This window comes from Molothrus ater, chromosome 2, assembly GCF_012460135.2.
Source record: "Molothrus ater isolate BHLD 08-10-18 breed brown headed cowbird chromosome 2, BPBGC_Mater_1.1, whole genome shotgun sequence".
In the NCBI taxonomy this organism is placed as follows: Eukaryota; Metazoa; Chordata; class Aves; order Passeriformes; family Icteridae; genus Molothrus; species Molothrus ater.
The window spans coordinates 86,222,016-86,249,741 of record NC_050479.2 but is presented as its reverse complement, the minus strand read 5'-3'; the positions used below and the strand labels follow the sequence as shown (position 1 = coordinate 86,249,741).

Here is a 27,726-nt window from a genome sequence, read left to right as displayed (position 1 = left end):
GGCACAGGTTGCCCAGAGAAGCTGTGGATACCCCATCCCTGAAACTGTACAAGACCAGGTGGGATGGGGCTTTGAGCAGCCTGGTCTAGTGGGAGGTGTCCCTGCCCATGGCTGGGGAAGTGGAACCGGAGGATCTTTAAGGTTCCTTCCAATCCAAGCCATTCTATAATTAAGATTTCTCACAAGATTTGTTCCATCATCTCTCTAAGGAGTAATATCAGGCAAAATGTGGTAAAAGTGAACTGCTCTAGTTAACTGAAGCCATGAATATTTCAAAGAGCTTAGTGATCCTTCCTCCCAAAAGGAGACAGCCAGAATATCTGATAGCTAGAAGCCTTCTTGCTGTCCAAATTGGAACAAGCATGACAAGACAACACACACAGATGTCATGGCCAGCCACATGAAGAAACCACGGGAATTAGGGGGGCTCAGCATCTGGCAGGCCTGGGACACAGCTATTGTTTGAGTTTGGACACAGAACACGCTGCACAGCTGCTGCCAGTAGCCAGTACTGGAAAGGGAGCAGTCTGTTATCACTTTATTATGGATTTTTCTTTGAGGGCTGTGGTTTTCAGTTGCATTTTTCCCCTGAGAGGCTACCTTACCTTTGTGCTTTCAGTATTAAAGACCTCAAACAAGATCTCACCCCTAAGCCTGGCCTCACTCAGGATTCTGTGATTATATTGTTCCAGTCTTGTTCCCCATCACATACCTGTAGCAGCTCTTTTGCAGAGCCTCTCTTTTCCACGTCCATTTCAAGACAGCGATTTAAGAAGTCTCGGAATATGGGTGAAAGCTTTTCTGGATTCTGCAGTTCTGGAGTCCCGTTAGTAGCAATAAGATACAGGGCCTGAGACAAAAACAAGCACCCAGGAAACAGGAGGTTATGAAGATTAGATTCCATCTCTGGATTAGAGACACCCATTTCTCCTCTCCCTCCCCACAGTTCAATAGGGTGGAAAAAACCCCACCTTATCAGGGTCACTAATCAATGCCAACATTTCAGCAAACAGAATAGCTGTGCCAGCCCTATTTTTTTGTGGATGAGATCCAATCCTTTATTGTTTTACCCTTGTAATCTGGGTTGGGATCCTGCAGCCCTCTCAAGAGATTACAAGGACAAAACCAACATTCCAAACCCTGTTTACATAGGGAAGTTAACTGGCACGACTCTATCACTACTCCTGTAATGATTATATCCTCATGGGAAGGTAACCCTGACTAAATAGATTTTTTTCTGCTGGTACTCTGCCTGAGTGCACAAGGCCTAAAACATCAACATTATAAAGATGCAGCTGGCTCCTCACAAAGGATGTCCAGCAGACCTTGGGCATCTTTCCTGCAGGAAAAAAGCAGTTTTGCTACTGCTTGGGGACAAAGCATTCACATACATCCTCCTCTGAGAATCAAGAGACTCAAAATTCATCTATTTCAGGATTTCATGTGAAAAACTTCCTGGATTAATTTTCAAAAGAAACAGAAATCTGTCAGAGACTTGTTAATATACAGGCTTTTTGAGCACATCACTGAACACATCCCATGGGAGCAGTCTGGTAGCCTGGGAATTGGCATAAATTGAGTTAAATGAAGCCAAAGTATTGTTACTTTAACTCAGCACTGTTTTATTCCTTATAGTCTTCTTGGCTGCTACACTTCTGTCCCAAAAATCCCCTCCAATGCAAGAGATGGGAAAAAAAAGGTAAACAGAATTTTTCTAGATCCCTCCAACCCGTGTAACCAGTGAAAAAGCCACAAACCTGGCTTATATTAAGAGCAGTGATGTCCCTACATGCTGACAGCATATCTCCTTTTGTTAATAATTAAACAAAGGAAAGACATCAGGAGGCTTAAGCCCTGTCTAAAGGCTTATTACACTTTGAATTTCACTTGGAGCATGCAAGGAGGAAAAATTTGCCCGTAGGAAAAAGCTCCTACTAGAATAGAACTGAATAGAATCACAGAAACATAGAATGCTTTTGGTTAAAAGATCACCTAGTTCCAATACCTCTGCCATGGGCAGGAAACCTTCCACTACACCAGGTTTCTTAGAGGAGAGTTCTCTCATTCCCAGGGTAGAAAGTTTCAAGACATGACGGCGTTGTTGCCTTAAGGTAGAACTTCTGCCTCTATTAGCATCCCAGAAAGTGGGTAATTATGAGTGTGCATGATCTAACTCATAGAAGAACCCACACCTCTGCTACCCAGAGCAAACCATGGCGTTTTAGTAAGACTATCTCAGTTTTCTCACTATGACATGTAAGGAGGCCACAGGATCATTTGAGTTAGACAGGGCAGGAGGTGATGAAACCACACCAGAGGATTCACATGAGCTCAGCTCCACCAGCAGCTTAGTGAAGACCTGAGGAGAAAAGCACTCTCTTACTCTCAGAGGGTTCTCATTGAGGTAGGGGGGCTCTCCTTCGATCATCTCGATGGCCATGATCCCCAAAGACCAGATATCCACCTTGGGTCCATAAGCTTTCCGCGTCACCACTTCCGGGGCCATCCAGTACGGCGTGCCCACCATGGTGCTGCGCTTGCTTTGCTCAGGAGTGATCTGGGCACAGAAGCCAAAGTCAGCTGCAAAATTAAAACAGGGTGGAGGGAAAAGACATAGGAATCAGCGAGTTTCTCCAAAAACAACCCTTACAGACACCAGAGCTACAGTACGCTTCACCCTGCTGCACGGTCTGGTGTGCTGTTGCTCCAGCTGTGACAGGAGGAGAGGTTTTGTGCCTAACACAGAGGATGGTGTTTAGAGCTAAGTTTCTAAACCTGGTTCTCTGAGGCCATGAGGATTCTAGAGCTGCTGATTTGTCTGTGTGAAAGATGGGGATGAGGAAATAACCACACACAGAAGTTAAGACACTCACCTGTGTTGCAGCATTACACAGATGTTATACACTATGTAATATATGGTCTAAAGACCCTTCCTGGGTATGTGAAAACAGGAATTAATGCAAGACTGAACTAGATACACCCTCCCGACCATAGGCTGCACTGTCTGGTGATATTTTCAGTCCATGGGTATTACTTCCCCTGTAGACATATCATCCCTCAAGAAGCATTTATTTTATAGAGCAAAGAGTTTCACAATAAATTTAAAGTACCGAAATTTATTTTGATTATTTTCTTTGAACAGAGACAAAGATGGAGGGCATTCATACAAAGATTGCTGCGCCCTATGCTTTATTTGTATTTGGCTCACCAAAAGAAAATTAAATCTGTTCTTGTGAGCCCAGCAGAATCAACACAGCAAGATGCACTGCCCATCCTGACCCCCTGTGGCATCACAGGTCTAATTTTAGGGAGAATTATGAAAATTAAACTGATTCCTAGCTGAGTTTTCATCAAGGGTAAATACCAGGAAAGGACATATGGTTCATAAACAGGGCAAATTTCCAGCAGAGCCAACAAGCAGCTCAGATCCAGAAGGTTACTGCATCATATCCACAGGGATTTCTCTAACTTTAAACTACAGCCTGGCACCAGCACACTGTGCTTAAAGAAGCTATTCCATAAGAGTAGAGCACTTTGGCCCCCGTCAGTTATTCATTGCTAATGCTCCTGAGACCTGGCTCTATCAAAGTTCAGCTTTAGTTTAAAAAGCAATTATGTGCAAAAAAACCCCACCTTACTCAGCATATCTGCACTCTGTGAATTTTGAGTCATATCTGCTGTTGCTGCCGACAAAAATAGATTTATTTATGCCTGTTGGGTGCTAGCCAACAGAACTGAGAGGAAGAAAAAGGGAGCACCATTCTGTTAAAGCTAGAGGTGGAAGATAATAATTCACTGGTTTCCAGGGTTATTTCTGCATGGACAGAGCACAAAGCTACCTTAGCATCCGACAGGCAGAACAGTCCCAAGATTTTCATTACTAGCAATACCACAAGGAGGGAACAACATTTAGGCTCCAGTCTGGGTTGGCATTTTAAGATTAAATTATTTCTAGTTACACAGTTTTCAATTCTCCCTCCACTTCCCCGGGCCCTTGAGTACCTGCAGTATTTTCCAGACTGAAGAGGTTGTTCATAAATACAGACTTCTAGCCTTACACCTTCCAACCCAGCTTTCTGGACTGGAGTAGCATTAAAATACTGTTATTTTAGTTCACATAAACAGGTGGCCCAAAGATAAGCGAAGCCCGAGCCTCACTTCAAGTCTGGTATCAGTTCACAAGGATTTGTGTTTGCCAATCTCCATTAAAACAAACGCCACAGAAATATCTACAGTAGCGTTTCTACAGCCTGTTCCTCATGACAGCATCAAGCACCTCAAAAACCCATCTCCCTAAAATGCCTGGCCCAGAGCAGATAACTGGCACGGGTTGATAAATCATCAGCAGTAATGTTCCCTGCATACTTAGTTTGACAGAGCCATCCATTCCCAGCAGGATGTTGTCACTCTTGATGTCCCTGTGAATAACTTGGTTTGAATGGAGGAATTCCAGGGCTTGGAGACACTGAAAAATAATTGAGATATTCTTACTGTGCATGAAATGATTCACCAGTCACAATTAGCCAACTGAAGGACTCAAACAGACTGTGCATTTTTGGTAAGTAAGTGTTAGGACCTTTCATATATTCAGTATGTGCAGGGCCACAGAGAGATGTCACACTGGGATCAGCAAGTCCTAGGAGGACAAGTTAGTCCCAAAAGATTTGAAGAACAGACAAAACCAAGAGGATCCCACCCCCATTTCCCACTCTAGTTCCTGTCACTGGGGTGAAACATGAGGCTTGCACTAGCATTGTATGCTGCATCCTCACAGGTGAAATCCACCCACTGAAAGGATGACTGTCACGTTACAGAAGCTGGAAGCCTTTCCATGGAGTCAGTGAGAGGTTGTGGGAAGTCCATGTCCCATTCCCAAGCAGAGGTCCCTCCGAGTGCTGCCTCACCTCCCGGCACACGGCGGCGATTTGTCCCTCGTCCATGCAGGTCTCCGTCACGACGTCGGTCAGGGAGCCTCCTGCCAAGTACTCCATCACCACCCAGAGCTCTTCTCCTACAAGGTAACTGAAGAGCCCAAGCCAGATTTTAAAATCAGAATGCACAGGGCTGTAAAGCTCTCTCACAAGTGAAATAAAAACAAGAGCTGCTATTAACAGTATTGGGGAACCACATACTCCTGGTACTTTCTGTACATGGGAGCATCTGATCATAACCTGAATGACCAAAGAGAAGGGTGAGTGCAGAATGATGAGGAGAGATGTAGTGGGAGAGCTGGCTACAAGTTTCCTGCCCATAAAAGCAAGGCTGAGTATTTCTGCCATGGAAAGGATGCAGACCTGACTTTAATCACTGCTCCTGCTGCTGGGAGAGAAGGCAAAGAGCTACTACCCAAGGATGGGGCCCAAGCATGCAACCCCGATATTTGGCACACAGCAGTGGCTCTTGCACTGGAAGAGGTGGCTGAGGCATCCTGCTGTCCTAAGCAACTGACTGCTTTGCCTCAGCCCAGGGACAGTTCTGGGTGACTCAAAAGATGCTTACCCACAACCAATCACTTCAGAGCACTTCATTTTTAAGCATCGTGCAATTGAAAATCATCTCAATCTTTTCCACATTATCAAACTAGTTTGTGGCTTGGTCTGAAAATTTCAGAACCATTCACAAAGGCAAAAGAGTACACCTTATTGGACAAAACAGCAGTTCTAAAGACTTAAAAAAGGAAACCCCCAAAAGGTAGGTCTTTCCTGAAAAAGGAAGATGGGGAGGAGACAGCTGAGATGAGAGAGGCTTTTCTCAGTCACTTGGGATATTCCTCTCTCCTGAGTGTGTGTGTACCCATGTTTAAAAGTGAAAGACAGGAGATGAAGACTTCAGCAATAACTCATTAAAAACAAAAAGAATTAAAAAACCAAACCAAGCAAACAAACAACAAAAAAAAGAAAACACAGAAAAAACAAACAAATAAAAAACCCCACCAACTATTTCTGCCCTTTTTTGGACCCATCAACACAGACTTCCATGACCAATAAATACATCAGGATGACACATTCCTGAAGGAAGGAATCATCAGTATGAAAACCCACCCTTTAAGCCTATCCTCTCATTTTTCAAGTGAGTGGACAGATGAGTCAAAAGTGAGAGGACAGAATCTAATTAAAAGCTTCATCTGGCTTAGAGTTCATCAAGGACACATTTGCTTTGCTATAAAACACTGATCCTCCTGAGGAATGGATTTGGCAGGAGCCAAATGCAAAAGCTGGGATAGGTACTAGGGAACAACTAGGTAGAAAGCAACAGTAAAGGAGAAAGAAGCCATTAAGCTTGGCATGGAAAGCAGACAGAGATGAGAGACATCACAGGAGTGAGCAAGGTGTGGTATCTACCCCCAAAGGACACACTGACAACACTAAGCTGATGAAAAAAATCCTCCTAAATAGTAATAATGGCCTGAGCTACACCTGGATGACAGCAGTGTTATAGTTATGGCTTTTAATTATAGTTATATAGTTATAGCTTTTAATTCCGGAGACAAAGTGGGTTGGGTGTCTTGGCTTGCTGATGCTGAGGACTATGTAAGGAAGGTGCCATCTGCAGATTCTTCCAGGATACAAAGCCCAAGGGCACAGGGCTGTGCTCCTGCAGCAGAGTGGTCTCAAACTCCACTATGGAACAGAAGCTGATGCACTGGCATTTTGTTTTCCCAGCATTACAGACCTCAGCAATGGCAGTACCACATGCAGAGCAGCCCCTCTGAGTGAGAGAGGAGCAGCAAGACTGCTTTCAGAAGCATTCTGCTAACTCTGTGGGTCATTTACTTTCTGTTGGGCTCTGAAAGCCCAACTCCATCCACATTCTTCCTTCCTGCCCCTATGCCATAGCTACTTCTTCACTTCTGCCAAATCAGGCTCTCTGCAGATTTTATCAGCACCCTCTCAACACATCACCCACCATGGACATCACAAGGTTTCCCTTTACTGCCAGTAGCACTCTCTGCAGCTCAAATGCACTTGACTGTAAGAATGAGGGCAGAATGGGCTCTTTGCATGACAATCTCAGGTTCCACATGCTGGGAGCAAGCTGGTATCTCTCTGCAGCCAAAACAGATGGAGCGAGCCAAGAACCACACTGTGAAACCAAAGCTGAGCCATGAGCAGCCAAAAACATGTGCCAAGATCCTGGCAACTCAATAATTGATAGATTTGACATAACACACAGGGAGGGGAACTTAACAGTGGCTCCCTGTCAGCTGCCACCAAAGGAATGTCATTCCAGGGTGCTACTGTCTCAGGGATCTTTCCACTCTCCTGCCAGTCTTAGTCACTGAGCTGCCCACTGCAGGCATGACTCAAACCCACTCTCTCAGCAGTTCTAGAGACACCACCGGGAAGCCCATACACCTACACACTGCTGTGATGTGACATCAGGCACAGCATGGTGTCACATATTGTCACCCACAGTCACCTTCCAGAGCAAGCTGGCTGTAAGAAAAACCTGATGAAAAATCTGTGAGGAAATCTACAGCTTTCTCTTCATCAATCTGCAAGAGCGGGTAACATCTGATCCCGTAAGGTGTTCCTCAGCCTCCACTTAGATACCTTAGGAAGCTGTTCACCAAGCCCTCTCCATCACAAATACATATTCTTTATTGATGAAATTGATGGAATTTGGAGCTGCCCAGAAGTGCAAGTTCATTCATTACAGAATTTTGCATGAGTAACCTGCCTCCAACATGCAAACATGAATGTAGCCTGGAAAGAAATCAGTGTGTTCTTGTAGCATGACTGTCTCACATCTTCAGCTTTATTCACTGACCATCCATCCATCCTTACTACAGTTTGGGGTTGGGGTAAACAAGGCTACCACTTATTTGGGGGTTTATTAAGTTAAGGAGTTGTTCAGAACAAAACTAAAGGGCAGGAGTTTGCTTTGCCTAGCATTGGGCATCTGATGCCTGTGTTTAAATGGCTGAGTTTAGAAGCAGGGCTCTGAGGGCCTCTTTCTGGCACCTCCAGCAGGTAACTCAGCACAAGTGGCTGTTTGTCTGTACAGAAGACTGATGTCACTGTCTTCAGAGCCAGATGCTTCTAAATCCAGCTCCTAAGTACAGATGAAATAGGCCATGTCACTATCCTAAATATCAGAGCACACCTTTGTGCAACGCTGGCCACTACGGCTGCAGCAGAAAAGCTGCTCAACCACAAGCAAGTAGGCCAGGCAGTTAACAGAGGACAAAGCACAGGAAACCCTTGCATAAGGGCAGGGGCTGAGAGAGCTGGTTTATGCCAATAACTACCTTGCAGCTGCCATTAGGGACTCAGAAGGGCAGATACTGTAACAGAACCACAAAGCAGAAACCAGGCTTGCAGTGATCAGCACATCCTTCCTCCACCTCCTTTAGCAGGAGGCAGAAGCCAGCAAGTGCCATCCAAATATCAGCACTTGGGAAACACAAGACACATTTAGGCTGGAAAGAGGGACACAGCTCCCCAGCAACAGAATCCTGCAGCTGCAGAGCTGAAGTGGCATAAGAGGCATAAGGACCCCCATGTTCATTCCAGTTGCTGTACTGTCCATGTGCAGCACTCAAACAAAAGCTAATCCCTCTGAAAAAGACTAGTGAAAGTGGAGGACAAAAGCAGCAGCTTTTGTTGCCTAAAGTTTGAACAAGACAGCAGGACATGGAGCTATCCTGCAGCTGGGATGCACTGGCTAGACAAGGAAGTGAACGTACACAGTGATGCTCTCTAATGGGAAGAGCCTGACTCTCAAACAGTTTTGTCAAAACAAAGCCTCTAATGAGCCAGAGGAAAATAACAGTTCTAGCCCAGCTGCAATTCATTACCACTTGTTTCATTTTACACTGGCAACATTCTTCTCCTCTGTCTAGGAAGAGGGTGTGTGCCCAGCATCAGATCCCTGCACACACACCTCTGTCATAAAAATTTCAGGAGCAGACTTTCTGTCTCCTCAACAAAGTAGCTCTTTACAGCTCTGTATGGGTATGGGACACAGCACCACAAAAATTCAGCAAATCAACTGCTACAGTTTGTAAGTACTTCCTCTTTTGGCTAAGACAATAAAAGCCTGCAAAAGAAACCTATTAAAGAAACAGCTGATTAGATTTTGATATACACACAGAGCAAAAAAGTGTGCAAATCCTCTCTCAAATTTCCAGAGATTCTAGGTCACATCCCTTTTTTCTATCTTCCAAAAAACGCAAGCTGCTGAGATTAAAGTCTGCAGCCCACCTTACCCAAGCAGTCTTTACCCTTACAATAAGGCAAACCTGTGGTTCATCAGAACTGCTACATTCACATGTGGAGTGCAGCACTGAAAATCTTGCTGCAGCTCAATTGGAGCTAGCTAGAATTTGAACAAGTGAGTGATACAGGCTTGACACAAGGCAGCACTGTGATGTTGATGGTGAATTCAAGCCACCATTAAATGCTTTTGCCTGCTGGGCTTCCAGCATCATGGAATGATGGAATGCTTTGGGTTCAAAGGGACCTTAAAGGCCACCTAGTTCCAAACCTGGAACCATGGGCAGGGACATCTTCCATTACACCAGGCTGCTCAGAGCCCTATCTAACCTGGCCTTGAACACTGCCAGGGCAGCTACATCTTCTCTGGGCAGCCTGTGCCAATGCCTCACCATCCTCACAGGGAAGAATTTCTTCATTATACCTAACCTAAATCTACCTTCTTTTGTATGAAAACTGTTCCCTCTTGTTCTATCACTGTCTGCCTTAAAAGTCACTCTCCCTCTTCTTAAAAGTCCCCTAAGTACTGCAAAGCTGTGTTGAGGTCTCCCCAGCCCTCATGTTATGTGTCACAAGCCATTCACCCTCACTGCTATCATGCTACTGTGCACAAACCTCAGTGGACAGTCACAGGGACAGCACTACATCTAACCCTGCAAGCAGTCTGCTCCTCTGGCAGCAGAACACCAGCATTGCTCAGTAGAGAAGAGAAGAAGAAGAAAGCAAATAGAAATAATACATTTCAAACTGTTTCTACTTCTCTTTTAGTAACAGGAAGGAAATAAGCAGCAAGTTTGTTGTGTCAAATTTGGCAAAGGAGAGAGATGAAAAATGAAGTCCTGACAGGACCTTAGTTGCCAGCATCTCTCAAGAGAGCCTAGACATCCCATTAACACTGGTTCAGATACCTGTTTCTTCTCATTCTGGAGAGACTGCCAGGCCACCCACACTGCCACAATGCTTTAAGCAGTGCAAGGTTGTCCTACACCTGCATTAAGCTGAGCCAGGAACCCTTAAGACACTGACAAGAAAGTGTTTTCCAGTGTCCCTTTGTGAGCCCTACAAATACTGACATACCTGTCCAAGTAGTTGACAATGTTGGAGTTTTTGTTTTCCCTCATCACAAGGATCTCATTAATAATCAGTTCTTTTTTGGGCTGCTGCTGCAAATTCATCTGTTTGATTGCAACCTGCAGTGAAAAGAGATCAAGTAAAGCATTATTGCAGGAGTCCCCAGAAACTTGCCAGTACCAATCAATTTAGTCCCACATCCACATGAGGGAGGAAAAACACCTTTGGATCATGAGGTCACTGTTTCATCATCAGCTACTGAATTACCATTCCATAACTCTGCAGGGTCCTGTAGCCAGTCCATTTCCACTTGTGCTGGATGATACTTAATGAAAAAAAGAACAAGGGGAATTGCCATTTTCATACTGGACTTTAGTGTCACAGCTGGATAGCCACCTCCCATCTACAGTTCCTTGGTAACAAAGAAGAGATCCCTTGCTCTGGTATGGAGTGGTAAACTTTTTCTTTCTGAAAGGATTATTATGTATTTTATTTCTACCTAGATGTTTCTGAAATTGTTTTGGTGTTTTTTCCCTGTTACCATGCAAATTTCGGCTTCTAGAAATCTAAAGTAGGGTGGGTAAATAACACAACCAGGTTTGGTACTTCAAGGTAGTAACTCTATTTCTTTCGTCACAACCAGACCTGGGGGAGAGAAGCACCAACGTTAAGATAAAAGGCTGAAAATAAATGAATTTGAGTCAGCTTTATGTCCAGTCATGCCTGAAGGGCAAGAGGGATGGATTTATCAGCTGCAACCCTTTGGTTTAGTAACTTTCTTCCTGTTTTAGGATGCCTGCTCTGCATGTATGTATGCAAAGAGCAGGAAGGAAGAGTTACAACATGTTTGTAACTCTTGTATTCAAGTTTCCACACTACCAGTACTTTGTGAGAGCCCCTGGCCTTCAGAGGCTCTTTCAAATAGTAAACCTGCTCAGCACAGCTGGAGGCAGAGATAATTCATAGAGGTTACAACTCAACAGCCTTTGGTACAATATTTAGGCAAAGGGAATGAAGTGAAACTACAAAACTGCATTACAAAACTGCTACATGCAGAGAAAGAGGCCTGGGTGAATGAACTGGAGCCAGCAACTACAGTAACTCACAAAAGCAAGGATTAAAAAAAAACAAGTCACAGAGTGCCAATATAGATGGATACAATTAGCATTTTGATAGTATAGCAGGGAAGAATATAGAAAAATCCCAACAGATGAGAAGGCAAGAGGAGACAGACTTGCTGCTTTTCCACAGTACTCATGAGGGCTGTACTTTAAGAAGACAAAAACAAAAACCCCAGGCTGCTCTTTGTACAAGACCAGAGGGAAGAATGAAAGATGAAGAAGAAAGGGAAGGCATTTTATGCAGATAAAGAAATTCCCAGTGTTTCCCTGCACTGAGCTCCTGAGTTCAGTGCACTTCACAGAAAGGAACAAGCAACAGCATTACAAAGTTACAGTGATCCCAAATGCAGACTTAAAAATTCAGGGCCTGAACACACTAGTGTAATGGGAATGATTTAAAAGTCTGTTGTAATACAAGAGTTCAAATTTTCACAATGGAGTCACCCAAGGGGTCCAGAAAGAAAGCAGAAAATTATCAAAGAACTTCCTCTTATAAAATTTCTCATTGCTTCAAAATAAATATAAGAACCCTTCCTTAAAGGCTGCAATTAAAGTGTATTAATTCTTCAGGAACTGAAAAAGGAAGGGAAGGAATTTCAGCAAAAAGTACAATTATGAAGTTTGCTGGTGAATAACTGTTACATTGTACAAATGCAAAGTAGACACACATTGTTGCAGACTTCCATAAATATATCTGGAATAATACAAACTTTCATCTTTTAAAAAATCCTCCATCTAGAAATAAAGGTTTCCACAGTTGCTGCATATCCATCACTACTAGTTTATGATGCAGGCAGTAAGTATGGCACTTTTTAACATTTGTGAGGGAAAAAAAGAAAAGACAGGCATTCCTTGTCTCACAATTCAAGGACAGAAAGTAAGTGGGCAAAGGGTGTCTGCAAGTTAAGTCTGTTCTATGCAAGTTAAGTCCTGTAAGTGTAGGAAGTAAAGAGCAGAGGGCAAATACAAGAGCTTGTATGGAGACAGGCAGCAATCTTGGGGAAGAAGAGAGAAACTTTCACTGAGGAACTGCCCAGTCCAAACATTTGCTTCTAGCCTTTGCAATCACAGAAAGAATCTTTATAAATACGAAATGATTCAGTAATCAAAACTTGTGAAGTCATTTTTTCCAGTTCTCTGCTCAGACCACTCAACCATGTCTCATTAGTAAGTAAATAAAGACCTCATTAAAAATAAGATGTCATGAATCCCTGAAAGACAGTCTTTATTTTGTAGCATCAACTTGAACTTTTGGCACGCAATCCAAAATCCACTGCTGTGGTACTCTGGCAGCACTTACCTCCTGTCCTGTAGCTACATCTATTGCTGTGTAAACTGTACCTGAGGCTCTAAACAAAACAGAGAAAAGAAAAAGAAATTATTCGTAAGTGTCTCAAAGTAAAAGTGAGAGCTTAACACATGCCCCTTCCCACTTGTCTCTCTGAAGTGCTCTCAATCCCATTCCTTTACATGCAATAATTCCAGTGGTAAACATAATCTGAAATATTTCTGAGACAAGACTGTTGTTGAGGCAGAAGCCAGAGGATTTATGGGAAGAAAAGTTCCTAAGAAGGAACACTATGGTCATCCAAACCCTTGCTGCTAAACCAGCAAACTGTAGGACTGAGTTTTTTCCATTTCAAGTGGCATGACCACACTACCCTGGCTTGCAGAATGCCCAACATGATAACAGAGCAACAGGATCAGCTGAAGTAAACAAATGGGGCATTGTAGTGTGGAAAACAGGAGTTTGAGCCTCAGCACAGGGATCTGACTGCAGATCTGTGTTTTGCCTCAGTACAGTCTCTCCTACAACCTCTACTTTCCCCCTACCTTGCTTAGAGGAGCACAGCACATGCCTTGAGGAGAGCTGATTCAGAAGCAAATCTGTACACTGAAGATGGTCTTGCAGCTCTTTCCCTGCTTGTAGCTGTATTTAACAACCTGATTATCTAATGGCATAATTTCTTATATTACAACACAATTCCACAAAAACCCAGTCCCTGTGACTTTGCCGGGAACAGGAGAAGATTTGGGGGGATGTGGAACCCAGCAAAACAGCCAGAAACAAAAACAAAAAGAAGAAAATAAATAAGCAACCAAACAAAAGAAACTTTCTAAAGTATCCCAAATAGCCTTTCCAGCAAGCTAACTTAGCCTGGTTTCAGTGAATTCTTCTTAGCATAAGAAAGTGAAAGGTTTAGGCCAGAGAAGAAGCATATACTGACCCCTGTCCAATCTTCTCAAAATTCGTGTACTTCTTTTTTGGATCGCCCACACTCACAATACTTCCTATAAAAAACAAAAAAAAAAAAAAGAGGATTTTCTTCAAGGCTTTCTTTCATACAGCTACAAGAGCTAACTGTAAGAACAGCTCCATTGACCACAGTAGGCTCTGTCTCATGAGCCACTCATCAGAAATCCAGAGGCACATGGACACCAAGGAAGCCCTCAGTTATTTACACACATCCCAGCTGCAGCATAGCATTCCCCTGTATCAGGAACTTCCCTCCAGAAATGATGGGACACACACATTAAGAACATTTAACCTTCACTGGCAGTCATTACTAGGTGCAGGATGGGGATAGACAGGCCTGACACATGGAAAAACAGTAATTTGTTGGAAACCTGCTACTTACACTCCCAGCTTTAACAGCCTGGATGATCTAAGATGTCCATGCACTGCAATGTCTCTGAATTTGGAGGCTGGGCTCTCAATCATCTTGGAGGCAACAGTCTGTTATAAAACTAGTCAAAGATTTCCCTACAGCATGACAATTTGTAGCAGCAAAAAAAGCATTTATGATCTTTTTGTACCAGCACAACCACAACCATTTACTGACCCAGTGACTGGGCTGCATGACTCAGGAGAGAAGGCAGAGAGAGCCCTCCAGAGAGAGCCAAACCTCTCCTGCCTGTCCTGGGCAATGCTGAGCTGCTCTTCCAGGAGCCTGACAGGCAGCACAGGTTTTAGCAGCAGTCACCAGCATCCCTCTGCTATTGGAGAGCAACCTGAGACCACCTCAGCCCATTCTCCCAAAACCAGAAGTCTCTCACTGCCTTCCTCAAAGGGACAAGCACTTTGCCTGGTGTTCCGCAGCACGGGGCTCCAAGTGGCTGCAAACTTTAACTGATACTGATAACTCCCCTATGGCAGGCAGGAATGACACCCTTTTTAGGGGGAAGGAACCAGAGCCAGCAATTTCTAGAGCTCAGCTGGGAGCCAGTCTCCTCTCTAACAGCACCAGGGTGGCTGAAAGGATCAAGGGATGCAGAGCAGCACCCGAGCTGGTGTTTGCAAGTCCCCGAAGCTGCCGACATACGGTGCTGCTGTCACAGGGTCCGGGGCTGAGCCTGAACAGATCAATACTGCCAAAGAAACTGCTCGTGGCCATTAAGCCAAGAAATCCAGTAGCAAGCAGAGCAGGAGCAGGCTATTTTCAGATCCACTGGAGAGCAGCCAAGCCCACAGGGTTTAGGACAGACACAGGTAGAAGTAGGGAATGTCACCCGTGTTTGGAGAGGAGGGCAGGAAGAGATATCTGGCTTCACAAAACCCACTCTACAATTACAGAAGCAATGCTGTCTGCCCTGAGGACTGGTATTTCTGGACAAATATTCAGAAATTTTCCCTCAAAGCCTAACACAGGCTACAAGCTCAGACTGCAAATGCTTCCCCAAGGCAAGGACTGGACAAAATGCAGTAGTGACAAGCGGCAGTTGCCAGTTTTGCCCAGTTTAATGCTGCATTTCCTACCTTCCAAAGAGTCAGGTGAGGATTCATTAATGTTCGCACCAATGCTGTGTTTCTGCTGAGAGGTAGGGATTGAGCAGCCTCCTTTTAACCTTTGCATGCATTTAGCACATATTTTGTATGTGTAAATATATTTTTGCTTTACAGTTTTAATCATTTTAGTTCAACTAAAATGTCCAAAGACTGCTTGTCTGCACAACTACAGCTCCATTGCCCTCAGTGGAAAGACATTTTTACTTAGATTAAGACTAAAGATTAAAACTTCATAAAATTTTTCTGACTAGCCCACATATAGAAGCTGACACCTGGAGCAAGCAAGGTGTCAGAAGGTACATCTGCTTCCCAACACTCCCAAAAGTAGCACTTGCACTTCTCTGCATGACTGAAGTGGGTGTATTTTTATTAGAATAGCACTTTTCTTTCCTGCCACAGTTGCTGCTCGCCTTGCCTTGTCACAAAAATGTCTTGAATCCTTAATGATACAAAAATCCTGCTAATTGAGTTAGTGAAGCTGGTGTTTTGAAACAATGGGTGTGAGTTTTCCAACAGCAAGCCGTTGCAATTAATAAACCATCAAGTTAATTTAGGCTTTATTTAGAGAAATTAGTTACTCAGATACCATTTTAATATTTTAAATTTTTTTAAGTTGTATCCACAGATTAAGTCTTCATCTAACTACTAGACTCTTACTCCTAAAATACTGACAAATATATCCTTAAACCAAAGAGGCCAGCTTTATCATAGAGGTGCTAACACAATTTAAGTCAACTGACAAGCAAGGCATGGATGTAATTAATACAGGATTAGTAGTTCAAAGAATTAGAAATGCTCTACTCTAACAAAACCTAGCCCAGGCTGAGGATAGCAATCAATCAAAGAGCTGGTTCAGCTGTTAGATATACCACAGCATAACCCAAAACCACCAGGCAGCAAGGGAGCACTTGCACTGAAGGTAGGAACTGTTAAAGACAGGAGGACACATCTGAGAGACTTGATGAATTTTTCTCAGAAAAAACCCACCAATTTGGCTACCCACAAAATGTTAAAACACTTAAAAATAACCAAGCCACTTTACACCATGATACTGAAGAAGGCAAACTTGGGGATGCATTAATTTTCTCTCCATCTTTTAGACACCTTATGTCTAACATCGCAATATAATCATTCAAGCTTCAGAGCTGCAGAATAAGATGTGGAATGATCTCAGACTTCATAGTTAAATAGATGTTATTTATTCAGGGCTTGTTTTGCAGAGTCTGAGGATCTGCAGCTCCCTGGAGACTTCAGCCAGTATCACAGGGGCTCAGCCTAAATTCAAGCTCACCCCTTACATCTTCCCCCAGTTTTGTGTTGTGACTGTGAGCCCATGTCTTCAGTAAGGGGTTGCAAAACAGGGAAACGTTTCAGCTTATTGACATTCTGAGAAACCAACACAGCAGGACCTGGAATTTAACTTTTTTAGAGAACAAGGACATACTTAATTTTTCCAGTATCTCTTCATCTGACATTTTTGGCTTTTTCTTCTGCTTCTCCGTGTTCCTGACCAGCATGTCAGGTGCTGTTGTGCTGTTTTCCGAGGGAGAAGAAATAGGAGAGGTGGCCACATCTCTGGTAGGCGGAGGAAGAGGGTCTATCACAGAGCGGGTGTATATCTAATTTTGTTGGGAAAAACACACAAGTCAGGTGAAGATTTAAACACTTCTATTCATCTTGTTACTGTTGTTGTCAGGGATGCATTTCTATAGCTGCTTTGTTAGCAACTAGCATCACTACTCAAGGACTCATGCACCCCCCCCAACTAAGCAGGTGACAACACTGAGGTACTCTGCCAGAAGGAATGGCTCTCACTGCCTCCCTCCTGCTCCCAAGAAGGGCTCAGCATCAAGCCATGCAGAGGGACAAAGAGCCACAGCCAAGGCCTGACTGTGATTGCAGCAGTGCAGGCTGAACAAAGAATTTCTGCTCACAGATTTGGTGTGTTCAGGTCGTGGAGCTATCACAGGGGGTGGAGCTGCATCGTCTTCATCATCCTCATCTTCAGACACTGAGGGCACTGCAGGGGTCTCAGAGACAGCCTTCACATTCTGCATGGAGTTGCACAAATAGCAAAAATCAAAACCCAATCACACATTATAAACAAAATCAAAACATTGGATTAAGCTCCTAACAGAGATTGCACTGAAGCAATAATCAGAATGGGCTGGTGAGTTATAGGGTCTGAAAAATTCAAAACCCACGGTTCCTGGGTCTTCATGGGAAATGGATGTGCAGTCCGACACTGCCTGACACAACTGTTCAGACAGAGCTCCTCATCTGCCCAAGTGACAGCAATCCTCTTCCCAAGGACCTGAGGAGACCTGGGCTCTCTCACTGCTTTCCCAACACCCACACAGCTGACCAGCAAATTTTGGGACACCCAAGTTTGGAAATATCTGTCCCTATTTATACTGTCTCTTCGGGCTTTTTGCTTGCTTCAAACTCTGACCATTCAGTATGAAGATTTCACACTTTAAATGCTAGAATTCACATCAAACTCTTAATGATTGTTTCTCCAAAGGTTAGGAGGTCAGGTTAGCATCACTTCTGGTATGGTGATTGAGAACTAATTAATTAATGTGAGATTTTGGAAGCAGAATCTGGCAAAATCTTTCCAAATCACTTTTTAAATTACTTCCCATAAAAATTTATGGAAAAATAAGAACAATTATTTTGTTTAAAAACAGTTTTTCAAGTGGTTAAAAAATTATCTGGAATTTTCTGCAAAACTGTGACTAGGAATGAAAGTCACTTTTAAATTTATCCATGTGACACTGGATTAGAAGTTCATTACATCCTTTACACTAAAAACATTTTAGAATAAACTTGGTAAGGTCCTCAACCCACTAGACCAGTTCTGTTTGTGCATCATCACCTCCCTAAGCGTGGTGGGGGGAAAAGTATTAAAATCCTCAGAAAGAGGGGGAAAGCAACACAGTATTTCACTGAGCCTAAAATACTTGAAGTCATCATCATCCTGACAAATAATTGTCAAAATGCACTTGACATAACACAAAAACCAAGCTTGTCAAAAACAACAAGGAAAAACTATGTACTGGGAATTTCCTGAATATCCCCAAAATTAAAGACTGGCCTGAGGGAGGGCATTGGGTATCTCAGTAGACTGGTAACTATTGCTTTTGTCAGTGTTTACTTAAAAATCCAGATATTGAATCCTCAGATATTGAAACTTCTGAGGACTGACATACAATGATGTGTAATAATGAACAATGGCAGAAACATTTTCCTTTTCTTTTTCCAGAGTCCTAAATGATCAGATCTGAATAAGCTGCCTTTGGAAGGGAGAAAAACAAGCCAATTCTAGGTAATGACATGGCCATGAGAAAACAAGAGCTGAGGGAATTGTGGGGTTTTATGAACCATCTTAAACTGAAAGTTTTGTTTCTTCTATCTCACAGGCACAAACAAAAATTTATCATGTCTCCTAACAAAGCAAATAGGAGTGGTGTCTGCCCTGGCAAGAACTGAGTAAAGGTCAAGTAGAGAGGAAGAGAACCTTTTATTTCCTGTTCTGCTAGAGATTAGTCTGGTTAATCAACATTAGCTTTAGTAAAGCAGACCTCACAGGTTAGTAAATAAACTTTGTTATAAAACAGTTTACAGAGAAATAAAACCTGACAGCAGAATGGTTATCAAATTCTAGGTGTAGAAAAAGACCAACTTCTATGAAAACAGACCTACTAATTAATTCACTAATTTCCATTCACTAATTCACTATAAATCCTACTTCCATCTGCTTTATTCCCCACCAGTTGAAAAAAAAAAAGTGAAAGGAGCACGCTTGTTTTATAAACATGTACTCGCTATACAAATATACATAGTTCAGATTTTAAAACATGAAGCAAACTACAAGTTTACAAGTAATTAACTAGTTTTTGCAAGTTTTTTAATCCCCAAACCCAAGACAGAACGTGAAGCTTACCAACGTATTAGATGAATTGTAATCCTCAGCAGATTTATCTGAAAGACAGATAATTATGCCATTATAAATGAGTTATATATGCAGCAAAAGTGGGGAGAGGAGCAAGGAACAAGCTCTCTTTAGAAAAGGGAGGAAAAAAGGCTGCTCCCAAACTTAGCTCCCTAACTCCAGCTTCCCAGAACCAGCTGAACCCTGGAAGATATAGGAACAGAGGGTAAATGAATGCAGACAAATGCAGGGGTCACAAATCCCTGCAGCAGGAGGGTGGAATTGCCCAGAGCAAAACCTGAATGAATATTGTCCTCCATCCATGTACACAAAATATTATCAATGACTAAGTCCCCAGCAGAGGCACGGCAGCTGACTCCTGACTGCAAAATGTTCAGTCTCAGCCACCTAAACTTCCTGGAATAGCAGAGAGGACCCCACAAGTCAACTGATGGGCTTCTCATTTGACTATCCAGGCACATATGGGGAACATTTGTGCTTTTATCCCTGCTTGGAGCCTTCCTAATTAGTACCAGATCTGCTGACATGGTTCTATCCCCCCAAAAGAACCAAAGTAGGGGTTAATATTTAGAAAGGAAAGGAGTTGCAGTTGAAAGGAAAAGGAGTGGTGGTTGGAGATGTCCTTCAGAGGGCAGATAACCCATAGAGAGAGGCACAAAACCTTGGCAGCTTCAACTTTTAGAGTAACCCAGCCAGCAATTTTCAAGCACCCAGGCAGCTGAGGCCCATTCCTTAACCATGGCACATGGGAGCAGAGAGACACTCACCCCAAGTACACAAAAAGCAACACCCACACCCACCCTGCAAACTGAAACTGGTACAAAATTTAGCTGCCTGTTTTCTCCAGGGACTTTCATCAGGGGGAACCCAGTCCCAGCAGTCTGGGATCTGCCTTCCAGATGCTAGCTGTGGCTGTGAGCATCAGAAAAAGGATGTGTTTGGGAGGCTCAGCCAGTTGACTGACCTCCTCTTTTGCAGCTATGCTGGGCATCCAGATTAACAGAAGAGCATTTTAAAGGAAGAAGGGTGCTTGAGCAGCCAGAGAATCTCATTCAGATTTTCCTTGAAAAGACAGACCTACTTGTCCATTAACAAAAGAAGCCCCACATGCGCTGACCAGAGAGAGCTGGAAAAAGCAGCCGCATGAGACCATCACCATGTACCTGTGAAGCTCATGTACTTCTGGCTGTTGGAGATCTTCTTGGAGTTGTAAAACTCCAACACATCCAGCACTGCCTGGGGGTTCTTCTTCTGCTCTGACTTGGTGATGTTGGAAGTCTGCAGCAGGCGTGCCCACTGCTCTGGCATTCCCTGTGGGAAGAGGTACCTTGGTAACACAAAGCTGGTCTAACGTGCACAAAACATAAGTCCACTGCCACAGTTCTGCGCCAGCTTTTGGAGTTACACAGTATTGTGAGGGAAGTAGGGAGAAAGGAGGACAGAAGAGGAGAGGAAAGAAAATGAGGTGGTGAATGTGTGTGTCCCTAGCCACTGCCTGTGTTACAAATCACACTTGGGCATGTAAATGTCACTCTGCTCTTGGGTCTCTGGGTGACTCCCAGGTCCTTTGCAGACCAAAATTCAAAAACCAGAAAGGAGAAGAACCAATTGCTGCACTTTGGGAAAAGCCTCAAGAAAAAACCAAAACAAACCACAGAATCCTTTATGCACAGGTATTCACGTACTTATGTATACCCAAGAAAGACTACAGAAGTAACATGCACTGTATAGCCTCCAGCACAATGGACATGCAACACCCATTTGGGTCTTCTGGTAGCACTAGAGTTCTTTGGTAACAGCAGTATGGTGCCCTCTGTAACCAGAGCTGGGAAAGCAGAGGTGTTAACTCCACATCTGAAGTTCAGAATTTCATAATAGGGACATCATTTCAGCCAAAAGATAAACACACCTGAAAAACAGCCAGACTTGTGCCCTTCCACACCAGCAGGGATAACAGTTTGTATGGACAAAGTGGCAGAGACTGGGATCCATGAGCAATGAAGTTATCCCCCTTGTTCAAAGGATGGCTGGATGCACCCCTCAGGTAATGGCCCACTAGTACAGGTGGGGTAACCTGGGCAAGTCTAGAGGATGCCATGCAAAACACATGTGAGCACATGACTCAGGGTAGGGGAATAAAGTCCCTGAAAAAGCAGCATATTACAGACAGGGAGAAACACCTTGTTCACAAACAACTTCTGCTGCTAGGAAATACTATATCATAACCAAAATAAGTGAAAATACAATGATGATGATGAAATACAACTCTGTCTTTACAGTATTTTACAGCATGTCAATAAACAAAAAAACCCCATCACACATAAAAGCATCTGGCATTTAGCCTTAGGGCAGCACATACATGTTCTGTCCTAAGTAGCTGTACACAGCTGTGTGCCTCCCAAAGGAAAACTCTCAGAGCCCCACTTGGGGAACAGAGGCTATACTATAGACTTATTTCAGCTCTAGAGGAGGAAGGGAGGGGAAGAGAAGGGAAGGGAAGACAGATATACCACACTTAGCTGACCACAGCAGCCAAAAAACCAAGAAAGGAAAAGTTTGCTGGCAACCTGAGCTCCTGGGATGTGCCAAGTTTGACAGTCTCTCAGCATGAATTAGTGGGTAACCTCTGCAGATGTGTTTCAAATGAGATCAAACTAGATGATGGAAATGGCCCTTCCAGCATTACTATATGAAAGATTAATGGGCCCTGGCTCCTCCTAGCAATAAGCTAAACCACACAGTTCTCTCTTCCTGCAGCTTCACTTACTGTGAATTCTCCTGTGACTGCATCAAACCCCACATGAATTGTGTGTTCAAAGTCTGACGGGAGGGAGATCTCCGGCCGCTCTTTCTCTTCTTCTTATTGGCTGCAAGAGACAAAAACAACAATAAAAAAAATCCATACATGCATCAAGATCAAAAATCTCCCCGATAGCTTCTACTTCACCTACACAATCATCCCCCCTCCCATTTTTGCTAGTCATAGGATTTCGATCTGAAGCAAACAAACAGAAAGTTTAAAAATTTTCAGTCCACACTTAAGAGCAGCCACAGTGAGTGGATAACAGAAATAAAAGTCCTGTAGCACAGGACAAACATAAAAGAAGGAATCTGATATTTTCAGTATGTAAAGTATCAACTAGTATATCTAGACTCAACAGCATGAGAGCTATTTACCTAAAATATTCACTCAAACTTACACAGGTCAGAGTCAAAAGCTCTACAGTGGCAGAAAGTGGAAGCCAGTCAGTTTTGAACACATTTTCATTTGTTATTTTAAGCAACTTTAAAAAAACCCAACAAAACAATGTTATGTGCTTTCAGATATATATACTTGCCTCTCATTCAAAAGCCAGGGACAAAATTAACTACAAATACTGCTTGGAAATTGCTTCCTTCATCCTATTTCCGCAAAAGTTTGTGAAGAAACCGAAATATGTGTGATTCTGCTATGAAATCTTATGAGCAAAAGCACTTCATTTTTTTTTGTGCTCACAAAATGAACTAAAGATAGTTTTAATAACCAGCTTTAAAGACATGAGCAAGATAGCAGAATCTGGCAGGTGAGGAGCAGAAGTCACCAAGAAACAGGGAAGGAAATACATCAAAGCAGATGCACCCTGCAAATATTAAACAGAGGTCTTCAAACAAGATTATCATTATGCATTGATAAGTTCATCCATATTCATTATGTATTAAAGACTCCACCTTCCTTTTAGCATTATTGGATTCAAGAAATTGAGATTAGTTTAAGGAAGAACCACATTCTAGTTGGCTCTGCTGCTGCATGCAGTTATAAAATCAGCAGAGCCAGGAGAAGGTGAGCAAACCACTCACATTTCCCAGCTGCTCCCCTTTTTTATCCAAAGCCAAACAGAGTTTGTTTTGTGACTGACATTCCCCAGTGCACTTCTGGCAACATGAAGGCTAAACCCCAGGTATTTGAGAAGCCTGCGAGGCTAACACTCAGTGTAGCAATTCTTTAAGACACTACTGTGGTTAGTTGTGTAGGGAGGCTCAGGGTTGGCCCCAAGGACTGAATCCCATTTCCTTCAGTGCCAGCTCTGGCACTATTCTCTGTATCATTACAGAGCTACAGTTGTACAGAGTAATTTTGGAGAACGAAAAGGATCAGATGCTCCATTTGGGACACGAAGATGGAACAGATTGTTTTTGATGCCTCTTTAAAACAAAGGGAATGAGGGAAGCTGAGTCACAGAGGAGTGACAGAGCTGCCAAGGGGAAAAGAGCAATGCTGGAGGAGCCATCCCTGAGAAGGGAGCGAGGAGGAGACAGGAGCAGCTGCTGGTTGGCAGATGGTGAGCATCTGCAGCAGAGAGGCTGATGCACACCCTAGCACCGGATGGAAAGCGAGAGGCAAAGAGGTGCAGGGAGTGCCATCAGAGCCACCATATCCCATAGGTCTGCCCACAGGATCAGTCCACTCTTCCAAGCCAAAGACTGAAGTGCCATCTCAGCCCAGAAGCCCAGCACCACTACACAAGAGCTCTGCACAGACAATGAACACCCACACGTGGTCGAGGGCAGCTGCCACAGCAGAGTTGAACATATTCCTAAACAAAGCTTAAGGGCATTAAGTTGCTATCCAGAAGTCTTAGGTGTTTTTTTAATTTCTACATTCAGGCAGATCTGACAGATCTAGAAGCCTAAACATTATTAAACCATTAATAATACAATTGCCTTTGTAACCAGGTGGTATAAGGGAAAAAGAACTAAAGAGAAAGGCACTCCCAGTCTGGCTAAACACTAAAGTCCCTTTAAAGTGATTGCATTATCTTTGCAATGAGCTAAAAGACTTGAAGAATCTTAATTAAAAAAAAATACAAAAGCAAAATAATATCATATATTTAAGACGACCTACCACCACCAAAGGCTTTATTCCCACAAACACCTCATCACCTTCTCATTCCATTTCAATGCTGTTACAAGAGCCTCCCATAAATTTTTCTTACAATGTTCTGGCAACTTGAGCTGCAACATGAAGCATGATGTCTGACCACGCAGTGAGGCCATCCTGAAGCACACTGAGATGACAAAGGTCTTCACCACTGCTAACATGGACTGAAGTGCTCCCAGTCACTGTGGAAAGGGCTCCTGCTTGCTGCACACTGTCACCTCGTGGGTAAATCCTTGCCTCTGTTTGAAGCTGCAGCTGAGCTCAGCAAAGTTCAAAGGAGATAAATGTGCCCCATTCAAGCCAGACTGACACCCTCAGTTAGGCACTGATGAGTCCCCTGAGCCCAAGAAAATTCAAAATATTCACAAGTCCTGCTGAGAGCAACAAGTCACACAAGCCCTGCATCCTATTGGGCAGGACTCACCCAGTATTAAGCCAACAGGTTTTTTTAAATGCCAGATTTGTGGTTTAGGCTTGGTCAGAGGAAATGAGGACTACAAATTACATCCTAAATTTTGCAGGCAGAGCATGACACTTTCAGAGCTGCCTGGCAAGGGATATATTCAATGCAAGTGTGCAAACATGCATGAGGCCCTGGATTTATGCCCCATGTGTCCTTTACACAACACTTCTGCTCATGTACAGGGGTAGCACAGATTTGCTCAAAATTACTTTCCTCTAACTGAATGGAAACCAACTTCTCTTTTAGTTCAGCCAAACTAAAAAATAACACCTGAGTCATTTTAGGCACAAACTGAAGAGAAGTGTTGTGAACACTGAAGAATTTCCCTACGTTTAAGCAGCAAGACACAATAGGAATTTAGCTGTCATCATGAGACTAGAAGTTGTTTTCATAAGATGGAAATCAACAAATTTGAAGTGAAGGTGACAGTGTTAAAGGAATTTTTTGCTCAACAGGAATTAGAGGACAGAAGCAGCCATTCTCGTTTGGGCAGGTGTATTGCAACAGAAGGCTCTGCTGGGCTTGGCTAAACAAAAATCTCTCATGTCTTGAAGCATCTGCCATGTTGGCCCATCTTCAGTAAACATGGGCAGCTTTGGATCAGTCACAGTCTGTCTGCTGATTTTCCCCAAACCTTCATTTTTCTCCTTGTTCGTAGTTCTCCTTCATAATCCAACTCAAACTAGCATTTCAGGTTCTACTTCTTTTACTCCTTTACAAGTTTCAGGTGATTTCTTTAATCTCTGGAACAGTTCATCCTGGAGATTTAAAAACTCCTCTCCTTTATGTAAGTCAACACAAAAATCCTGCAGCTTTTTTAGGATTCATATTCATAATGGCAAGTTCTAACCCAGACCCAGCAAAATTTAACACTGAGCTCACGGGTTTCTGGATTGCAGGCTCAAAACCCCACATTTGTAAAACAACCCAAAGATGCCAAAAGTATAAGATAAGGATAATAATAATGAATGCCACAATCAATTTGTAGAAAATGATCCACCACCTTGCTTATTTAAATTAGTGAAGCTATCATTTCAATTAGTCTTTTCACTAATAAAAATTAGGAGGCAGCCTCCCTCCTGAAGGCCGGGGAGTTGAAGGTATTTAGTCTTGACTTAGAAACCATTGCAATACAGAAAAAGCTGATGTATTACGAAGAGGAATTCCAAAAAAATAGGTCAGATATAAAAAGAAGCCAGCACATATTAGGGGATGAAGATTTTTTTTTTTTTGCATCACTTCAAAAGATTCATAGGAGAGAGGTTTTTTTAAAATATCCTCATCCTAAAAATTAGAATTTCATGTACAGTTCACAGTTCCTATCTCTTTTTCCATCTGTTACAGTCCCTTGAACATGAAAAACTCCTTCAGTTCACAAGAAATATGCAAGAATTTTCAGTGACAGAATGTTCTTAAAAGCAAGTAGACAATGCCTGACCCAGACATTAGAACAGAGTAAACGGCCATGAGGCAAAATATGACAGGTCTAGTAGGAAATTGCATATTAGTCTTGTATAACTCAAATTATTTGCTGTTTAAAACAACAAAACAAGCAGAAGACCTCCCTCTGCTCTCCACCAATTGCCAGTGCCAGCTTTATTGGCCAGCTTGTAATTGGCACAAAACCTTATGATTTTCTAGACCTTTTTTTTACGGACAAGTCAGGCTGGGAAGTAACAGAGCTAGTCCCAGAGCTAGTCCAGATTTTCAGGGACACTGTTCTCATAATTTATAGGAAAGGCAAAATAAATTAAAAAAAAAAACAAACCACTACAAGAAAGGGGGCCTAAAAGAGACCTGCAAAAGGATTTTGACAAGAGCGTGGAGTGATAAGACAAGAGTGAATTAATTAAAAACAAGAGAGGGCATGTTTAAACTAGATATTAGGTAGAAGTTCCTCACTGTGAGAGTGGTGAGGCACAGGTACAGGTTGCTCAGAGAAGCTGTGGCTGCCCTTTAGAAGTGTTCAAGGCCAGCCTGGATGAGGCTCTGAGGAACCTGGTCTGATGGAAGTTATTCCTGCCTATGACAAGTAAATTGGAACAAGATGATCTTTAAGGTCCCTTCCAACCCAAATAATTCTAGTATTCTATGATCCTGTGAAAAAAAGCAAGATGGATTAAATGTTACAGGTTTAATCATTAGAAAAAACATATCTACAGACTGTACCTTATGTACCCTGCAACAACAAGACAGAAGATTTATAAGAAGAGATAAAATACTGTACTTTTGTCTCCTGGCAAAATAGATCGGTAAAACCGATCCTTCCTCTTCTTTTCTTCTGGATTGGGAGGCAGAGGTTTTGAGCCATGGTTTAAAGTCCCGGGATCTTTGCTTCCTGAACCAATCATAGTGCTGGTATTTCTCATTGGAGGAGCTGGTGGTTTGTCTTCTGTTTCAACTCCATTGTTAGACATCTTCAGCTGGGGAGGCCGTTACTGGGAATTGGGAAAGAAAACTGGTTAGAAGCCATAATTATTTATTTATTTATTTATTTATTTATTGTGGACTAGAACCACACACTACCAAGTAAACCACAAGCAGGGTATTTGCAGATGGACCTGCAACCTCAGCCCAACCATTAACCTAGCACTCCTATGTACACCATTACCATATGCCCAAGTGCCACACCCACTGGCTTTTTGAACTCTTCCAAGGATAACGAGCAACATGAACCCAGCATAAAAATTTGTGTCAACACAATAAATTCTACCCAAGATGTCTTTTTTTTCCTGTTATTAAGACTATGTTTGAGCATTTGCATTATTGATCACTGAGAAAAGCCTATTTCAGGATACAACAAATTCTCAAAGAAACCATGGAGCAGAAGTCAGGGTGAGAAGGTTAATATGGCATAGTGAAGAGGAAGGATACCTGAGAGGAGCCAACAAGTTGCTGAGTTTGTAATACCTCTCAGATCCATGCTAGTTCTCCTAAAAACTGTCAAAAGGTTTGCATCAGTCTCCAGCACAGCACAACACAGAGAATGAAGTTTGTACTCAGAGTTTTGATGCAGCTGCTCAGGCTCCTTTGCTAAAGAGCTGCTGAGTGGGTTCAGAAGTAGAAGTGACCATAAAACCCTGAGCTGTACCCCCTCAGATGCACTGTCACAGCCCTTGATTGTGCCAAGCCAGCCCCAGCCTTCCTGCAGTAACTGCAAACTTCAGGAGCAACTCCAACTGCCAGCAAGTTG

The 27,726-nt window shown here is 43.0% G+C and overlaps 1 protein-coding gene across 1 annotated transcript in view; it reads right to left on the bottom strand.

Moving 5' to 3' along the window:
* Positions 1-27,726, bottom strand: part of PAK1 (p21 (RAC1) activated kinase 1) — a 76,689-nt gene that overhangs the window by 6,340 nt on the left and 42,623 nt on the right. Inside the window, exons 3-15 of the mRNA XM_036385128.2 lie at positions 26,761-26,971; positions 21,920-22,011; positions 20,316-20,463; positions 19,144-19,181; positions 17,132-17,248; positions 16,642-16,816; positions 13,639-13,702; positions 12,711-12,759; positions 10,296-10,408; positions 4,905-5,022; positions 4,366-4,465; positions 2,384-2,580; positions 713-850 (exon numbers count right to left, since the gene is read on the bottom strand). Coding sequence (XP_036241021.1) covers positions 713-850; positions 2,384-2,580; positions 4,366-4,465; positions 4,905-5,022; positions 10,296-10,408; positions 12,711-12,759; positions 13,639-13,702; positions 16,642-16,816; positions 17,132-17,248; positions 19,144-19,181; positions 20,316-20,463; positions 21,920-22,011; positions 26,761-26,950 — 1,539 coding nt within the window. The 5' untranslated portion in view covers positions 26,951-26,971. The remainder of the gene's footprint in view (positions 1-712; positions 851-2,383; positions 2,581-4,365; positions 4,466-4,904; positions 5,023-10,295; positions 10,409-12,710; positions 12,760-13,638; positions 13,703-16,641; positions 16,817-17,131; positions 17,249-19,143; positions 19,182-20,315; positions 20,464-21,919; positions 22,012-26,760; positions 26,972-27,726) is intronic.